We start from the raw sequence: 12,160 nt of genomic DNA, 5'->3' as shown, positions 1-12,160 counted from the left end.
AGCATTGACTACAGGTTAGATCCTTCTATTTCCAAAGCAATAACAATAACCAATCCTCAAGTAAACCAGCCTGTAATGAAATTCACAGCCCAAGGCTAAACACAGAGCTAACATGTGTTTAACAAATCAAAGCTTGTATTTATCATTTGTCACTGCTTGTGTCTTTGTTGTTTTTTTTCTCTCTCTCCAAGAGACAATTAAGAACCCGCATTGTGAAAGAAACTTCAGAACAGTCTGACTTTTTTTTTCAAAATTGGTTGATACATAACATCTGCAAAATGCAATCTGGACATCATGCCACTGGCAAAAGGATTAATAATAACTAGTAAGGTGTGAACCAATTCAAACTACAAATCCCTAAAATGTAGTCACAAACCAAACCTTAATAGGAAGTTGGGGGGAAATATCAGCTAACCTTATAAAAACTATTTTATTAATATTATGTTTGTTGTCACTTCTGGGTCCCCATTAAGACTGGAAGTGGAAGCGCTGAAATATCTACCTAGGTTTCCGCACTCCATCCAACACCCTAGTATCTGAGCACCTCACAGTGCTTCTGGCTCAGTTAGAAGCAGGAAGAATCAGAAACCTCATAAAACTAAGGTTTCCCACAAGATTAGCAGACAAAGGTCCCAATTCTGGGGTCTTTATGCAGGTGCAGGGGCCCATCCATGTACAACACATTGCACACTTGGAGCCGAATATTGTAATCAAAAGCAACTTGGATAATCTATCTCAACTGGAACCAAATCACACAACTTTTTGAGTCATTCATTGTTATTAATAATGACCCCCTTTTTGATGTACATGTATGTCTATTTTTGGTTCATTTGCCCAAGAGCTGCCTTGAAACAAACTGGGCATGTATCTTTCTTCTGGATGACATATCATTACAGCTTATACATAAAATCTATAAGCAACAAAATGAACTGGAAATCCTATTTATGTCTGCCATATTTAGAACTGTGCATTTGGCACAGCAGTCAAAGACACTCATGATCCAATAGCATGCAGTTTTAAGAGAAAAGGGTGTTATATCTTCTCCTGCCTCTCCCCAGCCAGATGTTGGACCAAACACTAGAAGAACACAAACAAATGGGTTGTGGTGGGGATAATCAGCTGAACATGAGCTCTCAGTGCAATGCTGTGGCCAAAAGGACCATTGCAATCCTTGGATACATAAACAAGGGAATATTGAACAGGAGCAGAGAGGTTATTTTACCTCTGTATTTGGCACTGGTGTGACTGCCGCTGGAATTCTGTGTCTATTTCTGGGACCTACAGTTCAAAAAGGATATTGATAAATTGGAGAGGGTTCAAAAGAGGACCACAAGGACAAGACAAAGAGGAAATATTTGGTGGATATTCTATGGCCTGTGTTACATAGAAGGTCAGACCAGATGATCACAATGGTCCCTTCTGGCCTTAGAGTCTCTGAATCTCTGAACTCCATCATGTATTCCTCTCAACAGCTGGAAATCCACTGTAGAACCACTGTATCACATCAAGAATTTCTCCAGTGAGGCTGAGACAGCTACTTGAGCAGTACCCCATCCAGAGCTTCTTCTCCATATTGTGGCATACAGCAGGAGAACACAGTGGAGACAGTGGAGAACACCTAATTGTGCTGTCCTAAAATCCAGCTGGATCATGCCAAATAGGACCTTTCCCAGCCATGTCCATAATATCCAGGGTGACCCATGAGACTGCTGTTATTTTCTTCATGACAGAATCATAGTCCTAGCCCTGACATGCAAAGAAAAAAGCCACATGGAATTTTTGAGCAGAATCAATGGGATTCTGCTCTCACGCAAGTGAGTCCATTGACTTGAGTGGAGTTATTCCTGATTTACACAGGTGTAAAATGAATCAGAGTTCAGAGTAAAGCTTATGCTCAAATAAATTTGTTAGTCTCTAAGGTGCCACAAGTACTCCTTTTCTTTTAATGAATCAGAGTGTGTCTTAGAATTAATGAAATTCTTGTATATCATCTTTCACCCAAATGGATTCTAAAATGCTTCACAGCCTTGATGTATTGGGATCACTTCACCTACTGCTGAAACACTGCCACCTATCAAGGTAGAATATGGGTGCCACACTATACAATAGTGTCTTTGAAATGAATCCAAATGAAACCAAATAGGAAGTTGAGTTAGGCAGAATGAATTGAAACCTGGCCAGAACTCTAGGATTAATCCCGTAACTCTTACAAAATGCACCATGGCATTTTTGATTAAAAGTGGTCCACTACAGACCTCAATATTACATCTCCTCTATAACACAGCCTGTCCAGGAACACAGTGCCTGCTAGCACCATGTTGGGGACCTTGACTCTGTGGATTCAAAGGGAAGGAAAGTGAACCGCTAATGCAGGATGGAGTATTCTAGTTGTGTTTTTTTAAAGCCATGCACAAAAAGAAGTTAAATATGAGAATATAATTAAACTTCTTCTCTGATATAAAGTCTACCTAATAGAAGTATGAATACTATACCTGACTTAAACATCCTGTAACACGTAAGAAAAATATATCAATTCAAGATGTCATTCTAGGATTCAGAATGGCACTTTGAGGATGGTAGATGAAAGACTATTCTTAATATTAAGGTCTGAAAGATATTGTAACTTGATTGTTAATGTTATTTTATAGGGATTGTAAATTTCAAAGAGTGAACTCCCGGTTCAGTATTTATTCAACACAGAATTTGTAATGTATAGCACCTTTCATTCAAGCACTTTATGCAAACTATTATAATTGGCAAAAACAATGAGGAGTCCTTGTGGCACCTTAGAGACTAACAAATTTATTTGGGCATAAGCTTTCATGGGCTATAACCCACTTCATCAGATGCATGGAGTGAAAAATACAGTAGGTAGGTATAATTATACAGCACATGAAAAGATGGGAGTTACCTTACCAAGTCGGGGGGGGGGACAGTGTCAGTGCTAACAAGGCCAGTTCAATCAGGGTGGATGTGTCCCATTCCCAACAGCTGACAAGAAGGGGTGAATATCAACAGAGGGCAAATTACTTTTTGTAGTGACCCAGCCAGTCCCAGTCTTTATTCAGGTCTAATTTGATGGTGTCAAATTTGCAAATTAATTCCAGTTCTGCAGCTTCTCATTGAAGTCTGTTTTTGAAGTTTTTTTTGTTGAAGAATGGCCACTTTTAAGTCTGTTATTGAGTGTGCAGGGAGATTGAAATGCTCTCCTACTGGTTTTTGAATGTTACAATTCTTGATGTCTGAGTTGTGTCCATTTATTCTTTTGCATAGAGACTGCCCAGTTTGGCCAATGTATATGGCACAGGGGCATTGCTGGCACATGGTGGCATATATCACATTGGTAGATGTGCAAGTGAACGAGCCCCTGATGGTGTGGCTGATGTGGTTGTCAACATCATCATAGGACCTATCCACGCATCTGGTGAAGTGGGTTTTAGCCCACAAAAGCTTATGCCCAAATAAATTTGTAGTCTCTAAAGTGCCACAAGGACTCCTCATTGTTTTAGTTAACATTGTGTCCTTTCCCAGTGCAGACAAGCTCAGAGATACAAAAACCTCAAGGACTGGACAAACAGAGATGAACACAAACACTCTGGAAGACTTGACATGGATATTTTGACCGAGACTGACATGCTTATGTTTCTCTCATAATTGATTGTCCCTCTAATCTACCCACTGCTTTCACTATAGACATCTGAAGTCATTATTAAAAAAATATGTGTTGAGATAGTTTACTTCTCTAACTTTCTGAAATGTTACTTGGATACCAAACCGAGTAAGAGTGGATAAAAACAGCAGCATTTGCTTACATACAACAATTTCCATCTCAGCTACATCGTGTGCATAGCAGCACCATATAATCCTTATTAGCTTTTTTGCTTTTCCAAGGGAGGGCAATCACATCATCTGCAAACAACAAAACAAGGAGAACAATATCCTTCATGGGCCCATCCTTTAGATTCTGCTCAGCAAAGCTTCCACGTTTTCAGTTAGGGTTTTGCCTGAGTAAGAGACTGCAAGATTGGGAAACATAATAATAATTCCATTTGCTTCTGGGATCTTGACCTTGCACTAATGAACACCCGCAGATCTGCCAGCTAGGAGAGATCAATGTGTTTTCCATACACAAAGAGAAAAACATGCACTCTTAGTCTGCTTGACTCATTTGAGATTAAAGAAAGCAATGACAGACATGAGAGAGAACACGCAGTGCCAGTCTCACTCTAAGACCCCATCCTGAATTGTCTCACAGCCCTGCCTCCCAGTGGACAAGCAGGTAAACCGTGTATATTTAAAGTTGCAGTACATAGAAAACAGAATCTTAGTTAGAGCATCACATAATTCAGCGTCAAAAGATTAAAAGAGTGGGCCAGTTTCTGCCTTGCATTACACAGGAATGAAACAAGGGTGCAGCCATTTAACAGAGCCAAGTTTGGCCCATTCTGTCTGAAAATGGAGGTAAGGACCAGTGATGTATGGTTTCAGAGTAGCAGCCGTGTTAGTCTGTATTCGCAAAAAGAAAAGGAGTACTTGTGGCACCTTAGAGACTAACAAATTTATTTGAGCATAAGCTTTCGTGAGCTACAGCTCACTTCATCGGATGCATTTGGTGGAAAATACAGAGAGAAGGAACTGCTTAGAAAATACAGCCTACCGTATATTTTAAAATCTTGCTTTATTTTCTGTTTAGAATGGGGAATGGGTAGTATCATCTGTGTAACAGCAGCCTTTTGGTAATGGCATTTGACTCTTCCTTAACCCACAGTGTCCCTTGCCAGACTTCAGAATGGTAGCCGTGTTAGTCTGTTTATGGTACTGTTTGAGATGGCAGAACGCAGCTGTCCCCTTGCCAGTAACTTTGCACATAGGAAAGTACCTATTGCATTTCATTACCTCCCTTGAGAATGCAGAGACTAGCTGCCCTCTTTACATGCAGCACGCAGCCACCGCCTCACATTTCTTTCCTAGCCCAACTCAATTGGGCTCCAGTAAAATCACATTACTGTCAATTTTACAGAAAGAAAGAGACAATCTATTAAACAAGAGATAGAGAAAAAATAAATATGGTTGTGAAACAATTCAAACGGGGCCACTGATTTTAGGCATCCAACTTGAAATTCCCCGGGCTTCATTTTCAATAATGCTGAGTACCCTAGTGCCCCTTAGACTAACAGGGCCCCCCAACATTGAAGAATCTAAAATCAAAGGACACTTTAGAAAATGTTGACTTCTACAACACTATGGGCAGCATGACTAGACTGGCATTAAGATTAGTTACAACACAGCTGGCTGTTTAACTCGGAACATCTTGGAACCTAGATATGTTTCGAGATTTCTGACAAAGTTTCAGTATCTCAGACAACAGGGTGAGGAGCATGGTATAAAAGAGATGTATCCTATTCCCTGCAAGAGCGCGTACGTGACTAGAGACTCTTCTCTTATATTCTGTTTGACTTTTGAAGCACAGGCATCCATATCTCTATTAGCATTTGAAATTACATCATCTCCTGGTCAATGAATAAATACTATTAGTGTTTTCTTTTACAAACATATTTCCTTTTCATCTAGAAACTCTCTGCTGTATTTATTATTGGTCCATCCATAGCTAAACATTAGGCAATTCTCTCTCCAGGGAGTACTTTCAAACACTGTGTGGGGCTGAGACATAGATAGCCAGGAGCTGGAATCTAGTGGTTAGAGCAGGAGTCAGTGTTGGGAGTCAAGCCAAGTGTCAGAGCTGGAGTTGAGCCAAGGCTCAGGAACAAGGCAGGAACCAAGAACAGGTCATTAAAGCAGAGTTCAGGAGTCAGGCAAGGTCCAATGTGGCAGCCAGGTAAAGACCAGTTGCATGGACAACTTCCTGTGCCTCTCTTTGGGTTTAAATAAGAAGCCCTGACCAATCACAGTTCACAGGATTCCTACAATCAGGCCCTGATGTAACTTCAGGTTTCATGGTCTCTCCTGTTCAGCTGCGTAGTAATAAGCTGTGGAGTAGAAGCAGGGTGGTGCTAGTTAACAGGGAACCCTATGGACTCAGGTTCGAGACCTACGAGATATTTTCCAGTCTCTCCAGAAAATGTCACTACTCTGCCTCTAATGTTACCTTATTGTGACTTAAATAGTCAGCTTCTGACTATCATATTAACTGGACTCTCCTCCCGATCTTACCAATAAAGGATAATATCAGAGAGAAATTATTCATATAGAAGAGATTGGGCAGGATCTTTGGCTCTGCTGCAGCACTCTGGTGTTGCTAATGGACTATAAGACTGGCTTTACTGTCTGGTGAAAGCTCCCCCCACTCTCCCCTCCCCTTGTAGGGGGAATTCCTGGGTGACACAGAGCCAGCATAGCTTTGAGGGGAGACTTTCAAAGGCACAAAGAAGAAGTAGATGCCCAAATCCCAGAAAGTCTATAGGAATTGGGCTTCTAACTCCCCATCTGTGCCTTTGAAAATCTCCCCTTTAAGCCATTTAAGCCTGTGCGTGGACACACCTTGCACTGTGTGTAGTTTGGCCATAGCTTTAAATATGTTTCTTATAGGCTGAAGCCAAAGCCCAATGAAGTCAATGGGAGTCATTCAGTGTCTACATTTTTGCATAAATCACTGACTACAGATTTTGCAGTGTCTGTGTGGAATCTCCCAGCTCTATCTTTTCCTTGCCACTGTAGCATAACTGGGAACATCCTAACATACTAGAGAGCCAGGTATCACAATGTGATGACCACTGTGCATGACAAACACACTGGCAAATTTTCAGAGGAAATTTGCAAACTTTTATCATTCCATTTCCCCCTTTTTTTTCCCTTGGGCCAGCCCTGTTTGTAATATAATTCTAAAATGGTTTAGAATCAATTTATAAAATTTGTAGTGTAATGTTTCATCAAGGAAAAAAAAGTACCATCATCATGTTCTTTGGATCACATAGTATATATTGCTTTTATGTGGATAATAATTTAGATATTATATTCAAAAGTTATAACAAACATATTTACACCATACTTACCCCAAAGATAATGCTCTATATTTGTCATTTCATTTTGGTTTTCATAAGTGCTACAGCACTGGGTGCCTAAAACTACATATCCTGGACCAAAAGTAAATACAGAATTCAGTGGGGTGTGAAAGCATTTGAATCTCTGACTGAAGAACTATGCTTTCATAAAGCACTGGAAGAGGCCATTATTCTTCAACAGGTTTATTTCTTTAACAGTTATTACTTTAAGTGTGATTTATATCATTTCCAATCTTGAATACCTTAAATGCTTTACTGAGATTTTTATTTCTTGTGGCTGTGTGCTTGTTCTTTTCACATATTTATTTCCTGAATAGATCAAATCAATATTTCAGTTATCTCTTCTTCAAAACAAGCTTTTTAATAGGAGAATACCAATCACAGTTATTTTAAAAAGTCAAATCTTAATTATTGGGTAATGGACCCTGAATCACACATTTGCCAAGGGCCTAATTTTGCCACATTTAATCCCTCTGAGTAATAATTTTACTCCATACCTAATATCATTGATTTCAATGGGACTACTCACAGAAAAAGGTACTACTCACTGAGATTTGGGGTGACAGTCCTTGACCATTAGTGCTTCTCTTAAGAAGGTATAGTGCAATGAAAATATTTTTGTTTGACAGGTTTATTGTTACTACCATTTAAAAGTTTTCCACTATAATGCACACACCTTCTGCAATCCCATTCCTCAAATTCAAGTCCCCTGGGAACTGAAACTCGGAACAAGAGTATAATGAACTTCCCAACCTATTATGTTTATGTAGAACTCTGTATTTGCAATTGAAAACAACTGTGTATCTATAAAGGATGAAAAATGCTACATTTGTGTAATTTCCTACAACATATGTACCTGATCCTGCCAACATCTATGCACCTTCTTAACTATATATATGAATAGCTTTGTTGACCTCAAAGTAAACATTATGTACATGTGAGTTGGCAGGATCAGGGCCTAAGTGTGCAGAAAAATGATTGTAGTCCTATTGGCCCTGTAGAAAAGTGTACAATAGTAATAATATGGTACATTTAATTGCACAATCAGATTAATTAGCATATAAGAAGAGCTCAGGACAGAAAGCCTAATTTTAGAGTTGCCAACTTTCTAATCCATGAAAATAGTACATCCTTGCCCTGCCTTTTCCTGAGGCCCCGCCCCATCCCACCTGTCCCCCCATCATGCGCTCTCCACCCCAGCTCCCATCACTCGCTCCCCCACACCCGGGACCCACCTGCTGCCTGCAGAGCCAGGCTGGGAGGAACTGACGCAGAGCCTGCCCAATCAGTGCACAGCGGGGCATAGCAAGTGTCATTCCCTGGAGTGAGGGGCTGGGGAGAGGAAATCGGGGCACAGCGGGGTGTGGGAGGGTCCGTCCCTGGAGCAAGGGGCTGGGGTGGGGAAATTGGGGCTCACCGGCGGGGGGGAGGACAGAGGGAGGGTGAAGGTTCTGACCCAGTAGCAAGGGACCGGGGAAATCAGGGCATAGCAGGGCAGGGGGAGGGGGAAACAGGTTACCACCCAAGATGGTGCCGGTACCTACTTTGGAGCTTGTTCCGAGAGCCAGTCAGTTCTGTCCGTCAGGCTCCTACAGCAGCGGCTGCTTTTCCCACCCCATGATGGCAGAGACTGGTTACTGCAGGTAACCGGACTTTTATCAATGCTGCCAGTTTCCCTTTTCGACTGGACGTTCCGGTAAAATAACGGACACCTGGCAACCCTACCTAATTTTCAGGAATGGCCTGCTAGCTTGTGTATTAGCATTTAAATATGGGGTCTGATAAAAGATATCAAACTATTAACCTTTTCTATCTTGAACTGTGGGTAATAATTTAGGGCCCCATACTGAACCCTGCATTCAGTGATCTACAAATACAGCTCCATGACAACAATGGAGACAAGCATTTTGATAAGTAACAATTTCTGATATTGATTTCCTGGAAGACTAGAAATATGGACCTGTTAAAACAACCTGGGGTGCTTCATTTTACATTTTTAAATTGATAAAATAAATCACCAACCAAGACAAGAAGGAATAGATTATCAAACAGAGTAATAACCACATTGGGTAGATTTTAGCATTGTTGTAGGCTTCGCTGTGTTGTAGAATGAACCTCTCTGAATGCAAACAAATCAGTTGTCTTTCATTCTGCCAGACATAAGAGGTTTCATAACTTCCAGTTTGTGATGCTTGCAGCTAGAGGGAGAGGTAGAATTCTCTGTTGCCAATTTTGTTTCATTAAAAAGGTATTTTTATGGAGTGAAGATCATGGCTCATGTTCTTAACAGAATGTTATCACACCATACTTCTGTCTCTGTATTGTACTTAAGTGCATTTGACAATGTAAGTTCAAATAAATTGCACATTTTCAGATGGCAAATGTTAAATAAATAGTTACTTACAGTATGTTTCCTGTCTTCCAGGGGACTGTTAAAAGAACTCATTGATATGTAAACTTACATGCAGACAACATGTATCTTATAAATATTTTTAAAAAATCGTCATTACTTTAAAATATTTCTTACCTTGTTTTTTAGGGGATCCCAGGGTATTTGATAATTGATTATTTGCAACTGCAAGGGCTTGGCTTATAGACTGTGGATCATTCATTTGGAGTGAATGCTTTAGAAGAAACTGAGATGTGGGAATCTCATCTGAATCCTTTTTGAATAAGGAACAATGTTTCAGAAACATAAAATAGTATAAATATTCCACACAATGAAGTCAACTTTTAACCACAATCTCATAGAAAACTAATGTATATTTTGTATTCATATTCATTGTAAAATGTCTAATGCTAGATTGAAGTCACACAAGATTCTTGTGGCTTTTAGCCACAGTGACTAAGCACCTGTGTCATAAACATTTGTTTATTTTCCCCCTCTAACTTATTTACCCCATACTCATGCGGTTAATCACAGCATGCACTGTATGCTGATTTCCTCTCATAGTTAATTTGTATCTTTAGAAAAAGGCTATAGGAAGGTATTAATCTGCTTAACATTTCTAAGTACATCATCCAAGGGATTTTGTTTTTTTAATCTTACATATGCTCAGCAGAGTTACTGGCAAAAACTGTACATTTTCTTCATTTCATCCTTTCAACATCAAATGGTAAGCAGCAAAAATTGGATCAGACTTCAAAGACTATGCTGTGCTCCAAGTCACAGAGCGACTCCTCCATTTCACATATTGAATTCAAGCCGGATATCAAAGTGCTACCAAAGAACCTCAGGTCCTTACTAAAAAAGAGACTAACATCTGTAGAAAGTGAAGTGCACAGTCAAATCACCTCAGGGAGTAGCTAGCATTTACTCTCAGCAGCAAATTTCTAGCCTTTTGATTCTCTTATTCACCGTACCTCCCTGTCTTTCTACAGAACTAAAGTTCTTAGCAAGCAGGCTTTTGTCTCAAAGACTTCAAAACATCACTAAGTTTTATATTTAGAATGCTATGCCAAGCAGATTGTGGACTCAGGAATTTGAATCTGAACTTAATAGTACCTTTTTCATTTGTTTGTGAAGAAAATCAGGCTCTGCAGGAGAAGTCTGGTTGTTGGTTTGCTGCCTAAAAATTACAGTAAAATAGAGAGTTTAAATATTGTTATTTTCCTCTGTACCACTAAAGAATTACGGGAACACACAAGTTTTGTCTTAGTGTTTTTTTCCAGTTGCCTGCACAAGATCAATTCTGAGAAAACAGACCAGTCACATTTCCTCTAATGATTAAATTCCTTGATATTAAATACATTAGTACTGTAACTAGAACTGAGCAAAATATTTGTCATTACAGCTTTGTGTGTGCGTGTGAGCGAGAGAGAGACAGACTAGATTATTATTATTATGAAACTTCTGTGAAATTAGAGAGCTTTTATGAAATGCGACAAGAGCTAACACTAAATGTTTTTCACTTTCAGAAGGCTGTGAAAAGCCACTTTCCCTTGAACGTTCAAACTCAGGAATTCTGGAAAAGCCAGCAGGAGGACCAGGTTGTATAGCTGTCCCCAAAGCAACATGGTCTAATTGATTAAGCAGAGGTCAGGGAATGAGGATTTCCCACATTTTTATTCCACCTCTGCTTGTCTTAATACTTCACTTATATAAACTTCACAAATATTATTTAAGGCCCAGTCCTGCTCCCACTGAAGTTAATCAGACCAACAAAAGACCCCTCATGTAGGCCCCAATTCATGTGAGGAGACTCTTGAAGCCAATGGGATTCTGCACTGACAGGAAGGTCTACCCACACAGATTCTGCTGCATGATCCCTAACTATAAAGCAGGTAAATACCACCAATGTCATTTTACAGGTGGAAAAACTAAGACTTACAGTGGGTTAACTGATTTGCCCAAAGTCACAGGTCAGGATTAATACCTAGGTCTTCTGATTGCCACTAAGGCCTAATCTACTAGACCACAGGATCCTCTGATCTAGTCGCACCTTTCCTGAAAATGAAGCTAATATCAATTACATATCTATCTTTCTGGGGATGAAAACATCTTAAATCCTGTATATTTTCAGACTTCATCTGCAGTAAATATCATTGCTTTCATTTTACAGATAGGGAAAATGTATAGCAGGGTGGGTAAGAGATTTGCTTGAGTAACTTCTAGAGTTTTACATGCTTCACTGTGAATAATTTTCAGTTCCTCATATTTTGAAAAAATAAAACCCAGGTTTTTTGGAGGGATAAATATCATATGGAACTATATTAAAAATACAGCATGCATATCTGTGAATTACATTTTTTGCCACTCTTTCCCAGCTTTACTCAGCTCTGTTAATAACCAAAAATGACTCTTGAGCAGTGGTGCAAGTATGGTGGTATGGTAAGCCACGCTGTACCAGTCAGGTATTTCAGCCCACTTCCAGCCCCGTCCCCTGCCCTTCCATGGAGCTGCGTCTCCTCTGTCTATACAGCAGCCCCGCTGGAGGACAGGCTGTGGGGGGGGCCTGAGGGCAGTACAGCCGCTGGAGGAGCTGCCGGCGTTCTGCTCTTTTCCCCACTGGGAACTGCATCCCAGGTAACGGGGGATGGATGTGGATCATGGGGAGGGGACAGGGAGAGCGTTGGGGCCCAGGCTGGGGGTGGGGCAGGGAGGAGTCACGTGGGGAGTCATGTGCCCCCCCTTTGTGTCC

The 12,160-nt window shown here is 40.3% G+C and overlaps 1 protein-coding gene across 1 annotated transcript in view; it reads right to left on the bottom strand.

Moving 5' to 3' along the window:
- The window catches only part of MYO3B (myosin IIIB), a 312,077-nt gene that overhangs the window by 77,932 nt on the left and 221,985 nt on the right, over positions 1–12,160 (bottom strand). Inside the window, exons 30-31 of the mRNA XM_043504856.1 lie at positions 10,525–10,588; positions 9,547–9,682 (exon numbers count right to left, since the gene is read on the bottom strand). Of these exons, the coding sequence (XP_043360791.1) occupies positions 9,547–9,682; positions 10,525–10,588 (200 nt within the window). The remainder of the gene's footprint in view (positions 1–9,546; positions 9,683–10,524; positions 10,589–12,160) is intronic.

The sequence above is a fragment of the Dermochelys coriacea genome, chromosome 11 (assembly GCF_009764565.3).
Source record: "Dermochelys coriacea isolate rDerCor1 chromosome 11, rDerCor1.pri.v4, whole genome shotgun sequence".
Taxonomy (NCBI): domain Eukaryota; kingdom Metazoa; phylum Chordata; order Testudines; family Dermochelyidae; genus Dermochelys; species Dermochelys coriacea.
This window is presented reverse-complemented; position numbering and strand designations above follow the sequence as displayed.